At 39.0% G+C, this 17,753-nt stretch overlaps 2 protein-coding genes across 4 annotated transcripts; one reads left to right on the top strand and one right to left on the bottom strand.

Annotated features, from left to right (window-relative positions):
- Window positions 1-661: 661 nt before the first annotated feature.
- stx5a (syntaxin 5A) lies at window positions 662-11,176 on the top strand. Of its 3 annotated transcripts, none has more exons than XM_037780452.1 (12): window positions 662-817; window positions 2,115-2,350; window positions 4,359-4,429; window positions 4,787-4,842; window positions 4,961-5,031; window positions 5,170-5,286; window positions 6,034-6,090; window positions 6,213-6,294; window positions 7,387-7,473; window positions 7,614-7,717; window positions 7,992-8,113; window positions 9,808-11,176. In XM_037780452.1, exons 2-12 carry the CDS (start codon window positions 2,288-2,290, stop codon window positions 9,965-9,967), a joined length of 990 nt encoding a protein of 329 aa, XP_037636380.1. In that variant the 5' UTR covers window positions 662-817; window positions 2,115-2,287; the 3' UTR covers window positions 9,968-11,176. The 3 variants fall into 3 exon arrangements, with proteins under 3 accessions (XP_037636380.1, XP_037636382.1, XP_037636381.1); XM_037780453.1 differs by lacking the exon at window positions 662-817 and adding an exon at window positions 1,084-1,102; XM_037780454.1 differs by lacking the exon at window positions 7,387-7,473.
- A 125-nt stretch (window positions 11,177-11,301) lies between these two features.
- zgc:162144 (RD3 domain-containing protein) lies at window positions 11,302-15,820 on the bottom strand. The gene is made up of 3 exons (XM_037780455.1): window positions 14,733-15,820; window positions 14,073-14,380; window positions 11,302-13,160 (listed from the first exon to the last, which is right to left on the bottom strand). The coding sequence occupies exons 1-3, from the start codon at window positions 14,736-14,738 to the stop codon at window positions 12,782-12,784; spliced, it is 693 nt and encodes a 230-aa protein (XP_037636383.1). The 5' UTR covers window positions 14,739-15,820; the 3' UTR covers window positions 11,302-12,781.
- Window positions 15,821-17,753: the final 1,933 nt, after the last annotated feature.

Here is a 17,753-nt window from a genome sequence, read left to right as displayed (position 1 = left end):
TCCGGAGCCACATGCGGCTCTTTAGTCCCTCTCCAGTGGCTCCCTGTGGGTTTTTAAAAAATTAGTGGAGATGAATAACTGTTTTTTGTTTACATTTTCAATTTTATTTATCATTGTTGTAGGTCTGTGGTTCGACGGTATGACAGAGTATTCAATTCAATTTATTTTTATATAGCGTCAAATAACAGAAGTTATCTCAAGACGCTTTGTATTAGGGCCACACTGAGAGAAAAAAAAAATCTGAGATTTTGAGGATAAAGACATAATATTAGGAGAATAAAGTAATAACATTATAAAGTAGTAATTCCACGTGTTATTTTCTTTTTTTCTTGTAAAGTTCCTGACTTTATTCTCGTAATATTATGACTTTATTCTGGAAATCTCTGATTTTTTTCCCTCAATGTGGCCCTAGTATTTCGTAGTTCATTTGCACGTTGGCCCTCACTGCATTAGACTTATATACAATATAATTAGACTATAAACTGTGTTACCTTCATCACAATGCTCAAATGTTTTGCGGCTCCAGACAGTTTGTTTTTGTTTTTTTTGCCTAAAATGTCTCTTTTGATAGTAAAGGTTGCTGACCCCTGTACTATGTGGATGAAACTAGGCCATGATAACAGGAGGTGTGTCTCCCCCTGCTGCTGAGCTGCTGCACCTTCAGGCTGTACTCTGTTATCCGAGGTTGAAGTAGACGTGGCAGTGACGTCAATGCCGGAAACGACCCGGATCGGAACTTTAACTCTCCTGGGTTGATGATTAGTTTCAACCAGATAACACCGAGAGGGCTCCGAAATACCATGTAATACCGACTCAAGTAAGTACCAACCGATCCTAACGGGTCTGTTAAACGATATTAAACATCACAGGGTTAGTTTAGGTCGAATTTAAACGAAGTAAAGCAGAAAGAGACCGAACGGACAGACCGGCTAGCTCTCTGGAGCTAACGGTAGCATCCTGGAGCTAACAGCTATCTGTGGTGAGCCGGTCAGGCCATGATCAGCTGTGTGTCGTGATGGCAGGCCTGTACTCACAGACAGCTGCTCCACATCATCACTGTTACCTAATGATATGTTCATTCAGCTCACATGTGGCGTTATTTGTGAGTTGTGTTGTTATTTATGGTGTGTTTGTTGTGGTTTAGTCGGTCTCTTGGTGTCAGAGAACCGTGCTACTGGTTCCTAACGTTACCTAACCTCCCTGTGTTTATTTATTTATTTATGTTAACAATGTCTTTATTGGGTTTTTTTTTGTTAAACAAACATCAGCATTATTATATATATTTATATAATATGTTCAATATAGGATTTACTTTAACAAACATAACATACCCCCACACACACCTTAACTTTTCCCTTTCCTTACAGGGCCAACATCAATATACAGCTTCACAGGATCAATCATACAATTAAACAGTTAAATACAATTAAACAGTTAAATACAATTAAACAGTTAAATGGCACCCCTAACAAAATTCACTGTGTTTATTTTATCATCATTGTTACCTAATGATATGTTTATTCAGCTCACATGTGGTGTTATTTGCGAGTTGTGGTGTTATTTATTGTCTGTTTGTTTTGGTTTAGTCGGTCGTGTTGGTGTCCTAACGTTACCTAACCTCACTGTGTTTATTTATATATATATATATATATTTTAACAATGTCTTTATTGGGTTTTTTTGTTATACAAACATCAGCCTTATTATGCAATATATGCAATACAGGATTTACTTTAACAAACATAACATACAATATACAGCTTCACAGTATCAGTCAAACAATTAAACAGTTAAATGGCACCTTTAACAAAATTCACTGTTTATTTTTATTTATTTTTTCAACAATGTCTTTATTGGGTTTTCTTTGTTATACAAACATAAGCATTATTATGCAATATATTCAATACAGGATTTACTTTAACAAACATAACATACCCCCACACACCGCTTAACTTTTCCCTTTCTCACAGGGCCAAAATCAATATACAGCTTCACAGTATCAATCATACAATTAAACAGTTAAATGGCACCTCTAACAAAATTCACTGTTTATTTCACATTTAATTTAAAGCTGTTACACATTGTTTTGACACGTCTTTTTTCTCCATTACCGCAGACATGCGTGTACATATGTCCATGAAGGATACCCCACCTTGGATGTGAGTTTTGTCTGCACACCGGGAGGTCTTCCTATTAGTCCATCACACACACAGAGAGAGCAGAGGAGAGAGCAGAGGAGGAAAAGGACCCCAGAGAGTCCCAGGTGGTTCCTGTTTTACCGGCGGCAAGATGACGTGCCGTGACCGGACCCTTGAGTTCCAGTCAGCCTGTAAATCTCTCCAGGGCAGACCGGTATGTTGACACATCATAGCACAATAATAACGGGATATATTTTAAGTACACTAATGTGTTTTTACTGTAGAATAATTTTGGTTTGGTGACTTTTGGTTTTGGTTCCTTGTTTACTTCTCTATGTCTAGTTTTGGTTCCACAGAGGGTTACAATAGTCTACAATGGGTCAAGTTAAGCACACATTGGTGTTGTTGTCTTGCCTATTTTACTGTAAACCCCCAAACTGGTGACACAATGTGATTTCCAATCTCTTAAATAATTGTAAATGGCAGTCAATCAGCTCTGCCAACATATTAGCAGATATTAGTTATCACAGAGATACTGATGTCTGTGTATATGTTGCAACCCTAACCTTTGCCCTGTAAACTGCAACACACATCAGACATCACAATGGTTTTAAGACTAAAATGAAGATCATTATTTTCATGGATAACTGTATTTATTATAATATAAATAGACAATTGGTCCCTGATGTTGTTGGCTTACAAGTGTTTGGTCAGTTTCACTACAATTTACACTTTTATTAACATTTACAATTATTAGTACAGGAGTAAAAAGTGTCTTTCTTTCTCTTTCTTTCTCTTTCTTTCTCTTTCTTTCTCTTTCTTTCTCTTTCTTTCTCTTTCTTTCTTTCTTTCTCTGTTACCTCAATGAGGAAGGGCAACCACCGCCATTTAAATAATGTGTGTATTATATATATTGATGGCAACCAGCACCCCCAGAAGGTGGTGTCCTAGGCGAGCGTCTATATGGCCTATGCCTTAAAGTGTCAGTAGGCAGTATATGTGTGGCATCATTGTGCCACGATATAGCGACCGTTTTATAAAAATAACTTTTTTTAATCATATTTGCTCCAATCTTGCCTACTTCATCTTTAAGCCAGCCCTGATATGTTGGCTGATATAAAACAAGGAATTACAGTATAGAAATGCCAAAGATACATTTGAGGTAGTCTCAGTTATATAATTTGTCTACCAGAGAGCACTGACAAGTTTATTTTTCAACTTGAAAATGTTCCTCTCAGTACACATTGCAGTCACAGTTCTTTAAAACACAAATCTAAAGGGGATCCTTATCAAACTTGCTTGTTTGTTATGTGTTAAAACAGCAACAATGGCCAATTTGTTGTTATCAGATATGTTTTTAAAACCCTCAAATGTCACCATTGGTATCAGCCTCAATAATCCAGTATCAAATAGCTTATAAGAAGTTACCAGTGTGACGTCATAAAAATGTTATTTACTTGGTTTAACGTAAGGAAACGTGTGACCAGGAAATTTGTAATTGTAATTTAATAATTGACTACAATGTTTAGCTTGTCAACTAAATTGGAGTCAATGAATTTCCTGTTACTTGACCAATTCATTACTCCTAAATAAATGTCGAGGCTTTCTGTAGTCACATTTTCACAGTTAAGCCTCTTATTTTCTCTTTCAATACTTTTATTTTCAACATAATTAAATTACACAATACAAAGACCTACAACTGAGACGAGACATACTGAAAACCACAAAACAAAAACACACCCAGATACACACACTCAAAAAAAGAAAAAACACCACAAAAAAATTAAATAAGAAAAATATGTGAGCATCAGCAATAGCCACAACCCAGTGAATTTAACAATTGCACATACTCATAGTTTTGCATACTCATAGTTATTTTAATGTATCTTTCCATCTCATACTCTCTACTTTCTACTAGTATTGTCACAATACTGGAATTTCATACTTCAATACAATATCTTGAAAAATATCGATATTCAATACCATTTTTTGATACCGTGGTGGAAAAATTGATGGCATAACATTTTAGATTTTTATTAAAAGATAAATATCATTGTGTGTGTCAACTCTCTGTCAGAGAGAGGAGAGAGCAGAAAGCGCTGCTGGTACCCGTGTATCGATACCGCAGAAAAGAAGCAATGAAACCGTTTAAATTATTCAGCATCGATATGTATCGATACTTGGATATTTTTGACAACACTTCTTTCTACCTCTCCTGGCAGAATGGAGTCCAGCCCAGTAAACCAATTCTCAACGCCCTCAGGCAGCGGAGTGACTTCACAGTTATGGCCAAGTAAGTTCCTCATAGTCTGTTTTCTTATGTGTTTCAACAGCTCATGCATATTTGCAGAATGTACTTGTTCTTTTATGTTGATTTTGGGTGTTGCATTGTTTGTATTCACACATTATTATCCTCCTCTTCCTTATTGCATAAAGATTGAGAAGATTAATGTGATTATTTTTTTAGTGGAGAGGTTCAGGGCATGTTTGTCCTAGCATAGCACAAAGACTGTAAGCAGGGAGACACAGAGATAAGATTGATATAATCATACTACTGGTAAGAATGCAAACTAGCGTATTTTACTGGTTGGTGTACTCCTTCAGTATGTGCATGACAAAGAAAGTTACATTGTTGTTTGTTTCCTTGCAGGAGAATTGGAAAAGACTTGAGCAATACATTTGCCAAACTGGAAAAGCTCACTATTCGTAAGTGTTCCTTTTAATGTAATTTTTGCATAATTTAAATTGTTATTATTGTTCTTCTGTTTTTTGTGTTATATCGTTCAAAGTGCTGATTCTACATACTGTTGTTTTGATGTTTTAGTGGCAAAAAGAAAATCTCTATTTGACGACAAGGCAATCGAGATCGAGGAGCTAACGTACATCATTAAACAAGTGAGTTGAGTTGGTAATATCCCAGGAAATGTGGTTTTGCAAACATTTACATTATTTATGACTAGATCAGCTATATATATATAATCCTGTAATATCTTGTAAAACTATTTTCTACCTCTCCTGTGTTTATGTTTTTAGGACATCAACAGTCTAAACAAACAGATAGCACAGCTGCAGGACCTGGTGAGGTCCCGCGGAGCTCCGGGTGGCCGACACATCCAAACCCACTCTAACACTATAGTGGTGTCATTACAGGTACAGTATATTCAATAAGGTCCAATTAATACTATATTATACTGTACATGTACATTGAGTTCAAGTCCTCCTTAAATCCTGGTAAAATTTGGTTTTATTGCCAATGTTGTTTTTTAAATATATATTCTTTATTGTCAACATTTTGATATTCTTTTCTTGAACCTTTTAGTCAAGTTGTGTTTTTGTTCATGCACAGTAAAATAGGAGTATACTTTTAAAAAACATGAATAATTTTTTTTCTCTCATAGAAATAGTGTTGTCTTCTATATAATGGCATCAGAAAATGTTTTTCACACATTAATGCTTTGTAACAAATGTACACAGCTTAATAAAGCTGCCCACACATGATGAGCGGTAAAATCGCTCTGTGCTGGCTGTGCCGTTGTTCTCCTATGGGGAGAACAATGGCACAGAACGTTGCCGCCCAACTAGACGGAAGAGATACCCTTGGCGTGGCGCACCGCCCAAAATTGTCACCGAGCCCTGCGCTCAAAGTTAAAATAATTTAAACTTTGACCTCGGTTGCTGCTGAACTTTCAAAGCGCAGCCAATGAGAACATCTGCAACTGTTGTTGCTGCCTAGAAACAGTTAATGGCATTTCTTGCACTCTTTTTGGTGACATATTATACCTACGCTGCGCTTTGCCTCTGCAAGGCTCTGCGCCCTACCTCGTGGTGAGCGTAGAGCAAAAGGCAGCTTTAGGGTTCACTGTGTTTAACGTTGCTCTATATTTTTGTTGTCCACAGTCCAAACTGGCTTCAATGTCCAATGACTTCAAATCAGTCCTAGAAGTCAGAACAGAGGTGAGAGGTGTTTGATATACTTTTATCATTCAGTGGCAGAAAATACTAAAAGGTTTTGAATCAGGTTTCCTCGCAGTCGTGTTTACCTCCTCCATCATTCCATCATTTCTCTTTTCCTGCAGAACCTGAAGCAGCAGCGCAGCAGGAGAGAGCAGTTCTCCCAGCCCCCTGTCTCGTCTTCTCCTTCGATGACCAACAACTTCAGTAAGTCTGTCCACGTCTCAGCTTCACACACTATGATTTTTGCAAGAGTCTCGCATTAAAGTAATGGCACCAACGGGTAAACACACAGCATGCTGTTGTAGCTTCATGAGGGTGTGTTCACTCTATACTGGTTGTTTGTGGGAAAAGTTTTGCCCCAGCCACATTTTGTGATGACTAAACCTAAAAATAATCTCTTGTTGCACAGACGAGGGTGAAAGGTAACCGTTTCATACTAACTGGTGGAACCTTAACATGCACAACAAATTATATCCTGGTCATCTGAATTCCTCCCAACTTTATAAATCAATTGTTCCCTAAAACATTGCCTGCCCGTCATCTGTTCAAATTTGAAAATTTTACTGGCAGTTTCAAAAAGTGTAATAGAGTGAACACACCTTTTACTGAGTAATTGTTTTGGCTTTGAAGCAATGTTCGACATGTCTGGCTCCTGCTTAGGTTGTCATTTCTGCTAAACAAACAGCTAAACGTTTTCCTCTAGGGAGCTCAGATGCTTTCTGTGGGGGCATTTACACCGCCAGTAAAATGTTTATGAACAGCCTATATTTCAGCATTTTTGGTAAATTCTCAAACATTTTGCTCACTGTTGATATCCTACAATAAATTATAGGTAGCAAATTGATATGTAGATTCAAATTTGTAATATTTTATTGGAAATAACCAATATCTAATTGAACATGAGTTTGAGTATTATCGCTGTAATTCGGCCCCTGTAGCAGATTATGTATGACTGTCTAGGCTTAACTGGTTGACCTGTCCAGTGCGCCTTTTAATAATGTCCAAATTATACTATTATGATCAAAGTGCTTGCCAGAAATGGGGACTTGAAACACTTGATTTGTTCATTTGAAAAGTTCTTACATACCTGTTGGTGTATATTTCCTAATTGTAGGTTATTTACAAAGAGCAAATTGGTTGAAATTTAACCACAAATGCCGTAGATGTGCAGAAAGATTTTGACTGGCGTAGTGTACTTTTCGAACAGCTGTTGTGATGGGGAACTGCTCGAAGTCCTTGTGAATGATTATTACTGTATTTGGTCATCTATAATGCAAAGATTAAAAAATATTTTAGGGAGCCGCAAAAAAGGGGCCCAGGAGCCGCATGCAGCTCGCGAGCCGCGACACGGTTACCAGGGCAATACAACCTCAAATTTAAAAGGTATTTCCCTGGAACGTTTGACTCTCCCAGTGGGTATAACTAGCTATTGTATGTGCCCGCTGTTCTTTCTGTTTTCCCCCTCTACCATTGAGGATCTCTGTCTGATCTCTTTGAACATGTGTGTGTCTGTCTCCCCTCAGAGAGCTCGGTCCTGATGCAGGATGAGTCCAGGAGTATGGGGGATGTAGCCATCGATATGGACTCTCAGACCAATCCCTTACAACTCCAGCTTATTGATGAGCAGGTAGACTGTCGGTGTAAATTTGTCAAAGTCAGGCAGATGGAGATGAATGTCTGTCTCATTTGCTAGCACAAAAACTGGGAAAATATCAGTTATTATTCACTTTAAAAGTGGTCGATGCGCATTGTTGTTGTTTTTGTGTCACTACAAGAAGAACATTTATCTACCGTAAATTTATAGAAATATAGGACTACATTCTACTCAAATAGGTGAACTGTGCATTTATGTGCTCTGATGTGGCCCTTTTTTTAAAATCTTGCTGGCTGTGCCGTTACAGGACTCGTACATCCAGAGCCGTTCGGATACCATGCAGAACATTGAGAGCACCATTGTGGAGCTGGGCTCTATATTCCAGCAGCTGGCACACATGGTCAAGGAGCAAGAGGAGACCATCCAGAGGTAAGATGGAGAAAGAAATGGAGGGAGGGTCGAGAAAAGAGAAATCTCTCAGGAACAAAGGAAGTGATGAGCTGGGAATAGTTTGATGTTTTGGGAAATATGCTAGTTCACGTGTTGAGAGTAAGATGAGACGATTGATGCCACTCTCCTTAGTAAATATGAAGCTCAAGCCAGGTTAGTTTAGATTAGAACAAAGACAGGGAAACGGCTAACCTGACCCTTCTCAAGGCTAAAAGAAATCAGTCTACCAGCATTTCTAAAAGGCGTCTGCGGCTCGGGGTAGAGAGGGTCGTCCTTTAATCACAAGGTTTGCGGTTCGATCCCCGGCTCCTACTGTCTGCATGTCGAAGTGACCTTGAGCGAGACACTGAACCCCCAAGATGCTCACTGGTCGCTTCACAGCAGCCCACTGCTCCTCAATGCTTAGGATGGGTTAAATACAGAGGTCAGATTTCATGTATGCATGTATGTGATGTTTCCAAGTTTGTTTATTACCATAATATGCAAAACAATTACAATGAAGCAGTCGTTGGGAATGAAAATCTTGGATCTCAGGTTCCCTTCAACAAGGCTCATTAAATATGTATATAAAAAAGGAATTGAATTGAAAAGCTCATTAATGAACACGTCATTTATTTTTTGTTTAATACGCTGGCTGTAGCTTCATATTTACCATACAGACATGACAGTGGACTGCAAATGGAATGGTAAACGGACTGCATATATACAGCGCTTTTCTAGTCTTATGCTGTGTTCACACTACGAGCAACAAAAGCAACAAATTGGCCAGCGCGGCCAGCTACATTGTCGCAGTTGAAGTGTAGCTCAAACACTCGTTGGCGTAGTTATGTCGTTAAATCGCATGGGGAACTGGTTAAAGTAATTTTTTTTCGATGGAACAAAACGGGGTGAAACAAAAACATATGATTGGTTGACTTCACCGTGTCATTGGAGAGCTGAAAAGGGTTGAGACCAGCTCAACTTTATTTGTATTGCGTCACACAGACAAGTGTCATGCGTTTGTAGCTTCAAGTCACTTGCTTCCTTTGAAAGTGGCTTGTAGCCTGTTCCTGAGTCGCTCGTAGTGTGACCACAGCATTTGCAAGCTCTCAAAGCGTTCTACAGCGCGAGCCAGCATTCACCCATTCACACACCCAGTCATACAGTGTTGGCAAAGGCTACATTACAAGGTGCCACCTGCTCATCAGGAGCAATAAACATTCACATGCACACTCAAAAGAGCAATTTGGGGTTCAGTATCTTGCTCTAGGGCAAGGACACTTCAACATGTAGACTGCGGGGTCAGCGATTGAACCACCAACCCTCTTATTAGTTGACGACCTGAGCCACAGCCGCATTGATCTTCTCGTCTAACTTTCAGCAAGCTTGCAAACTACCAGTTTTCATAAAATGTTAAACTATTTTTTTAATAAAAAATAGGAATTAGGAAACTGAGTAAAGAAGGGAATTGCTGCTAGAATTTGGGTGGTCTTAAATGATTTCATGTAGAATTGGGTGCTTGTGATCAATTCACATTAATATCTTTCACTAAAATATAGAAACATTGGATCACATATATATATATATATATATATATATATAACTTGCCTCCAGAAGTGACTGATGTGAAAGAAAATGGATTATGGGTAACATAATTAGCATTGGTTTTAAAACTGAACTTGCCTCTCTCACAGGATCGACGCTAACGTGGAGGACACCCAGCTGAACGTGGAGGCCGCCCACACAGAGATCCTCAAATACTTCCAGTCAGTCTCTTCCAACCGCTGGCTGATGATCAAGATCTTTCTCGTCCTCGTCGTCTTCTTCATCATCTTTGTCGTCTTCTTTGCTTAACGAAAAGAGGTGCGATTGAAAGGAGGGGAAGTGAAACTAAAGCTGGACTGAGACGACGATGTCCAGACGACGTATTTGAAGGACAGACTTTGCTATCAAACGGACACTTTGATGGAGGCTTGGGAGCCGCTCAGATTAATAAAGACTTCTCCATTAATACAAACTTTCCGGTTATTCCCAAGCCACAGACTCTTGATCTTAACTCGACGATTCAGTGAAGAATGAAGATGTCGAACTCTGTCCAAATGAGAGAATAAATTATCTAAAATCCCCACTTTGTATAGAGAGAGAGAGAGAGAGAGCAAGAAGCTGCTCGGTATTGACCAATTATTCATAAACATTTAATCAAAATGGCTATAATTTAATGGTTTGATTCTGCAAACTGTCTTTTAATTTTGATTTTCTTGTTTACCCCATGTTATCCATTATCATTATTATTATTATTATTATTATTATTTCAAAGCCAAACAACAGGACTGGAGTTTATCCTCAGATCATTTTGCTTCTTAGTTTACTAACTTTTTATTGAAGAGCATGACTGTGCCCCTTGTTCATCAACAATTCTTCATTTAATGCTATTTTTTTATTCTGTTATGCTTTCAAACTTTGTTTGCCAAATGGGGACTCGTAGAACTGTGACACAATATGAAGACACTTACTGCGGTCCAGCATTTCGTGTTCTGTAGGCACAACAAGTTACAGACAGCTGAAGCGACTTTTGCTGGTGTTCTTCAGATACAAGCTGTACGAGATGTTGATGATAAGTTAGGTAACAACACTGTTTTAAATGAAACGGTTTGGTTGTTAGCCATTCGGCAGGTTGAATGGTTTAAAAAGTGTAGACCTCGAACATGAAGAGAGACTTCAGCACATGAGTGAAGTATCTGAAGGATCCATGTTTGACATCAGTACTTATGAAGGGGTTAGACTGGTTGTGAAAGCCCACTAATGAAGTGACTCCATCAGCCAGATTCCCTGGAAGTGTCTGGTTGAACGCCGCTGTTGTAGTTGCTTCCCCTCTTAACGTCTCAGATGTTATTTAAATGACCACAGCTTTTTAAAAAGAAAAGAAAACATTCTTCCTATTTTTTTCCCGGTCTGTTCTTTTTTTAGCCAAATGCCTTGACTTCAGTGTATAAAGTGCAAATAGTGATAATGATGTATTGATAAGAAAGTGCATATTAATAAAATGATAATGGGGTGCTGGCATTGATGGCTGAGATTTCCTTGGGATAAGAGGATTAGTCAGCAGTGATATAATTAGCCATGCTGGGAGGCTAAGATTAGATAAGGTGCTAAGCTTTGTGTGACATATTCAACATATTTACACCAGATATTGTATTTATATTTATTTACAGGCCCCAGACATATTTACATATTCATATTTTGCCTTCTCAACCACAATAATGTGATAAAGGTCCATGTATCTTTTGTAGAAAAGCTTCTACTAGATTTAAAAAATGTACATTTAACAGATATAAATGAGCAAAAATCACAGTCTCAAATGTTACACAACTGTATCTAAACTAAAAAAACACACACAACTTTGTGGGGAAAACTATATTTTAACTGCATAGAAGTAAAGAGAACATGTATATTTATTTCCCCAAATACATATTTACAATAAAAAAAAGAAGATTTCCTGCATGATGGGTGCACTATGAGAGCACCGGCTAACCGAGCAGGTTATCAAACTGTGACTGCCGAATATACAGATGAGTGGCCTTAACTGAACTTCCCCCGTCTACTGCAGAAAACAGCTGTCCTGTCTGTTGCATAACATGTCTTTAAAGGGACAGTTCATGTTCACAGTATATGATTCATCAGGAGCTGTTTGTTTTTAAGGATACCCGAAGCATGTGAAGGCTAGCAATGCAAACGATTTTACTCAACCAAACCCCATGCAGCATATTTTAGTTTTTAGCCATGCTAGTGGCGTGGCTCTATGTCTATGTATATATCACAAAAACTAAAGGATGGATTGCCATGACATTTTGTACAGACATTCATGGTCCCCAGACGATGTATCCTAATGACTTTAGTGATCCTCTCACATTTCCTGGAGTGACATTTGTGGTTTTGAGCAAGATCACCTGATAAATATTGGATGGCTTTCCATGAAATCTTGTGCACACATTCATGTTCCCCTCAGGATGAATTGTAATCACTTCCATCCGACATTTCATTTAACGCCGTCATCGGGTAAAACATTTAATTTGTCCAATAATTTGATTTATGATATGACTAAATACCTGCAAAACTAATAACAATCTCATCAGCCTCAGCTGTACTCTGTGTTTAGTGCTAATTAGCAAATGTTAGCACACGCTAAACTACGATGGTGAACATTATACTAGCTAAACATCATCATGCTGATGTTTGCATTTAGCTCAAATCACCAATGTGCCTAAGTACAGCCTCACAGAGCCTCTAGCATGGCTGTAGACTCTTGTTTTAACAGGTTTGTAGCCTACCTGTCAGCACAATTAAATGCAAACCTCATGTTTCAGAATCTTAAAAACAAAACAACAATGTTTTTGGGATGAACTAAAGACTTCAAGTTAGCAATTAGACGGGTTTCCTGGGTTTTCTATACTCCTTTGAAACGAGAAAGTTGTGGACTTTTTTCAAATCAATTCTGTCCCCTTTTTTACTCAATGCTACCTTTTCTCCTTCCTCAATATTCCCAGTTTTTCTGTCCTCCCCATATTTACAGTATGCTGACCCATCTCTCATCTTCTCCCCCTATCTGAACTCCTCTCCAGGTCCTCTCCCTTCTACCGTCCTCTCTGCATTGTCTCTCCCCTGAATCTCTCACCCATGGGCGCTCTGCTCTAAAGGGCCGATCTCCGGCATGCTCATGCTCCTCCCCTTCCTTGCTCTGGCCTTGATGGCCTCCTCCTCCTCCCCTTCTCCGTCCTCCTCCTCCTCGTCGGACCAATCCACCTGCTGCTCCAGATTCCCCCTGGAGCCTCTCATGCTGCCGGCCCTGAAGAACTGACCCGCGCGGAACTTGCTGCGGAAAGTGACGAAAGAGAGGCTCTTGCTGCGCTGCTGCTTCTCGAAGACGCTGTCCTGCGTCTGCGAGTCTTCGCTCCCGATCAACTCGTCCATGCAATCGCGTATCACTGAGCGAAACAGCCGGGGTACCTCTTGAACATCAGGCTCCATCTGCGACACCACCCTCCTGAACCTGCAGTGGGAGCAATAACTGTGATTATCAGGAACAGCCTGCAATAATTTATACTTTACAGTCAAGACACAACACAAGCAAAAAAAAGAAGGCAGATGTGGCTGCAAGGGTGGAGGTGCCACCGCCACCAAGTGGGCTGTGCAGACTTTTTAAAGGGGAGTACAATCCTTAGCTACGCCCCTGGTAGGACACGAACCCTGATTACACTGGTGCTGCATGGTGGATAACATAAAACCAGTACAATGTTGTTGAATAATAGAAAATGAAACAGTGAACTAAGTGATTCACCAACGAATTCTTTTCATTTGTAATGCAAAAGCAGCGAAACAACAGGTGTTTGAGCACAGTTTAAGATCTCTGGTTGTTATCATGTCATGCATGTCGTCTCTTAGAGAATGAACGGGGATCTGAGAGTATGCTGCTGATATTTGCACACTTGTATTTAATTTTATTATACTCATATTGCTTATATTTTTATATCTATATTAGTCATGATTCTGCACTTTTTATCACTGATATTTATTACCAATCTTTTATCTTATGCATGGCTTATTTATTCCTTTTATGTATGTGTGCAGTCTTTTTTTAATACAATGCACCATTTGAGGGCAAACGCAATTTCGCTCTGCTTGCATAATGACAATAAAGTTCTTGAATCTTATCAGCTTACTTTCCAAGTTATAGTTAAGGGTGTTACGGGGATTAGACTGAAACACTGCAGCTCTCTCTTCCAGCCTATATTTGAAGCTCTTTGTCCCTTACTGTATTTGTTTATGTCTCTCTCTTTTATGGTCTCTGTGGCTTCTCTTATTTCTGCATGTCTCCTACTCTACGTCTCACTCTCTGTTTGGCTCAGAATTTGAAATTTCTCTCTTCTTTTCTGACTGTTTGTTTCTTCTATGTCTCTCTCACCTGACGATCACAGGACCACACTGTGCAGGAGGGACTTTGGCACAGATGTCCTGCAGCTCCAGCAGGTCGTTTGGGGTCAGCTCGTAGGGCTGCGGGGTCGGGGCCGTGGCCAGCCAGCTGTAGTCGGCTGTGGAGGAGGAGCTGCGACGGCGGCGGCGACCCTCTGTCGCCCGCTCCAAGCGGATACGTTCAGTGCGCTTCACCATGGCCCCCAGTTCTAACATCAAAGTGTTGGTCACCAACTCCTCAGAGGAACGCTGACCGGGCACTTTGGGCTCGAGGGAGAAAACAGCAGACCAGGGAAACATCTGGGACAGAATTGGAGAATAAGGACAATTGAACATAAGAACAAAGAACTTTAAATATCACCTCAGCAGTGAGGATTTCTTTACATTTTGGAGATGATATCAGATGTAGTGAGTTAATCATAGTTACTGTAAACGTTTAGAGAATGTAGGCTTCCATAATCATACAGGAACCTCAGAAACACTGCCTTCATGAAGGATACATTTTATCAGTGTGTTCAAGTAAAACATGACTCATAATAATGTGAATAGCAACCAACTGATAAGGCTGATCAATACAAACCATAAGACAAATGTTATCACTTGTTATTCTCTTGCTCTACATGCTCTCATAGAAGTTTAATTCTTGTCTTACCGTCATGAAATTGTGTTTTCAAAAAGCTGCAGTGTGTTGTTGTCAGACAGAAATCCACCTGTTGTCTGGTAAAGCCTCTGTTAGCAGCCAGATAAAGAGCAGGCCTCCATGGGCTTGTTGACATTCAAAAAGGATAAAACTCCTCAGACTCCAGCTGGTGGCACACAGCTACCCGACTGCCTTGCTACCTTCGGCAGTCCTTGGCAGACAGGGTGTGTACTTTTGTGAGGAGCCCGTGGACTGTGTGTGTGAGTTTGGGATTGAGAATAAATGTAATCCTGTATTAATAAAGATCGAGTGACGAGAGGAGCTTACCTCACATGAGCATACGCCTGGCTGAGTAGTGTGTGTGACTGACAATTTCGGTGGGGTGTTTATGGGATTGTTGGCTTTCTTTTAATTAAATTTGAACCACTTTTCTTTTGATTGTGTTTCCCAATTTTAAAACTATAAACTGTGACTGTAAAGAAGGTTTCAGCTCATAATACACAAGCAGGCTGGACACCGCCTTGCTCAAAGGCACTTTAAACCACTTCCACGGTGTCTGACAGAGATACTCCCTGGTTTCAAACTGTTATGCTATTGCCATTACACCCATCACAATCCTTGAAAATAACAGTGTACGTCTGAAAATGGTCTCCTAGTTCGCAGACAATAATCCTTCAGCCACACCTGTAATTACCAGACAGTTATGGCCAAGATTACATAACTACTACCCAAGTAATCGTCTCTTTCTCACACATATAAACTCTCTTGCTTGGGGTGTATCTAAGGTAGCTGCAGGCTAGTTTCTGGGTTTCTGCACCACTCAGCACTGAGCCACCAAATCCCAGATTACATTCAAATCCAGAGCCTACCTGGAAGAATGAGGGACTATAATGACTATTATAATCTAATTACAGTTGCCTACAGTGGATGCTGTTACTGCTGTAACTGAACAGGAGCTGTAAATGATCAACCAGTGATTAATTGAATGTGTTTGATGAGTAAAAATACTAGAATTTCTGCACAACTGTAGCTACAATCATCAGGGATAAAACATGGTAAAGGTCTAAAGGATTATTTCTATTGCGGTCCTGCAACATCCAACAAACAACGCAGCGCAAAACCACAACACGCATCAAACACATATACAGAGTTGCTAATCTTACACACCATCTTTTAAAGGCTACTTTGACAGAATATACATTTGTTGTACTACCTAATGTGGAATAGCTGTTCGGGACTTTTATCAGAGAAACTAAGAGCCATAAATACACTGGAACCATTTTGTTTAATAATTTCATATGTTGGTTTTCACTGTTTTATCAACATTGAACTTCCTAAAGTGGTCAGATTCGACATGTGTGGGTGGATGAAGTTTTAAAATTACTCCCATTTATTTATTTTTGTTATTATTATTATTATTATTATTATTATTATTATTATTATTATTATTATTAATATTATTATTATTATTATTATTATTATTATTGTAACTTTCTTCATACCAGAAGGTAGCGTCATGGTCAAAGTGACCTGGAACCAGAGTTTCAGCAAGAATATGTCAAGTTGACCTGTCTAAGAATGTGGTTTTACTGGATAAAATATATAATCCCTAAATTAACCTTAGAAATGATTGACTCACTAGATACATATTGGTGCAAGTCACTTTCTAGATGTGTTACACTGCATTCATTTTACACATGGATAGCTTCTGTCTTTCAAAGGTGAATGGATGATATGTATGGCCAAATGCTTAAATTTGAAACAGCTTTACTGAGAGACTGTTAGACTAAAGTTTTATCTTTATGAACATTAGTAAAGCGCAATAATCTGGAAAAATCATTCATATATACATTCAAAAGACAAGAGGACCCTGCGCGACTCCACACTCAATAGTTTTAAGTTCAGATAATGTCCTGTTTACCACAACCACTTTGCCTTATAGATTTCTTTTTGTATGTTATATGCTGCTTTTACATGGCTATATGTGTAGGAATTTGTTTGGGCCTTCATTTTCTGGGGTCATCAACATGTACCTTTCAAGTGGGATGGGTAATTTGTTCCTTGGCCAGTCAGATCTAGCTGCACTGTCCGCTCATATCCTAATTGCAATGGTAATTAGTCACAGTAAATGAATCACCTTTGCCAACCCATTCTCCACAATGAGCTACCTCATCAATATGTAGCTTGTGTGTGAGGGTGTGTATCTATACAGTATGATTTACATAGTTTCTGAGTGTGTGTCCGATCAAGACAAACTTGAGGCGTTCTTCAGACACACGCTCTCACTTCAGCGTCACCCAGACACAACACAGACAGTCTAAAGGAGCTTAATACTAATGGATGAAAAATAGATTAATAAATGTCAAGAATTCATCCATTGTTTATGTGGTGAGACCAGTGAAGCGTGAGGAGTAATGCTAATGGTGCTCCAGAACCATTTGTTTAAATAATATTGTGTTTTAAGTAAAAATAAAATAAAAATGTATACAGTATCTTTAAGACCATACACCACATTCCTATTGCTAAAAGTGTTTCTGTCATTAGCACATCAAATTTTGTTTATTAGGCCCCTAAATCTCAATGGGACTCAAACCTAGTCAAAATCAGTTTAAGAATGATAAAGATATGTCAGCTGAGCACTTGTTGCACTAAGTGTTTAAAACTTACTTTGTCTTAATGGGTGCAAATCTCAAATTTCAGTGTGAAATTTATCTTTAAATTCTTAACTTGGTAGTTGAAAAACAACTATTGCTGGAAACATGGACGGTCTTAACCCCAGGGAAAATTAGCTGCTGGGTCCCTATTAAGCCCCATTTCCTCCCACTCTCTGTACATAATAGACATTTTTCACGGCAGACATTTTGACATGTCATTGTAGGAAAAGCATATTTGTATTCAATAGCATGAATGATAGCTGCATTCCACTTAGGTGAGGCCCTGGTTTTGTTGTGCAGGCTGGCTAACTGGAAAAGCTTACTGGTACACTTAATGGAACTGAGCCATCGTTATTGTTTTCAACACCTGTGCTTTTTC

The sequence above is a fragment of the Sebastes umbrosus genome, chromosome 9 (assembly GCF_015220745.1).
Source record: "Sebastes umbrosus isolate fSebUmb1 chromosome 9, fSebUmb1.pri, whole genome shotgun sequence".
NCBI lineage: Eukaryota > Metazoa > Chordata > Actinopteri > Perciformes > Sebastidae > Sebastes > Sebastes umbrosus.
The sequence above is the reverse complement of the archived record's forward strand: the minus strand, read 5'-3'. Positions and strand labels throughout refer to the sequence as shown.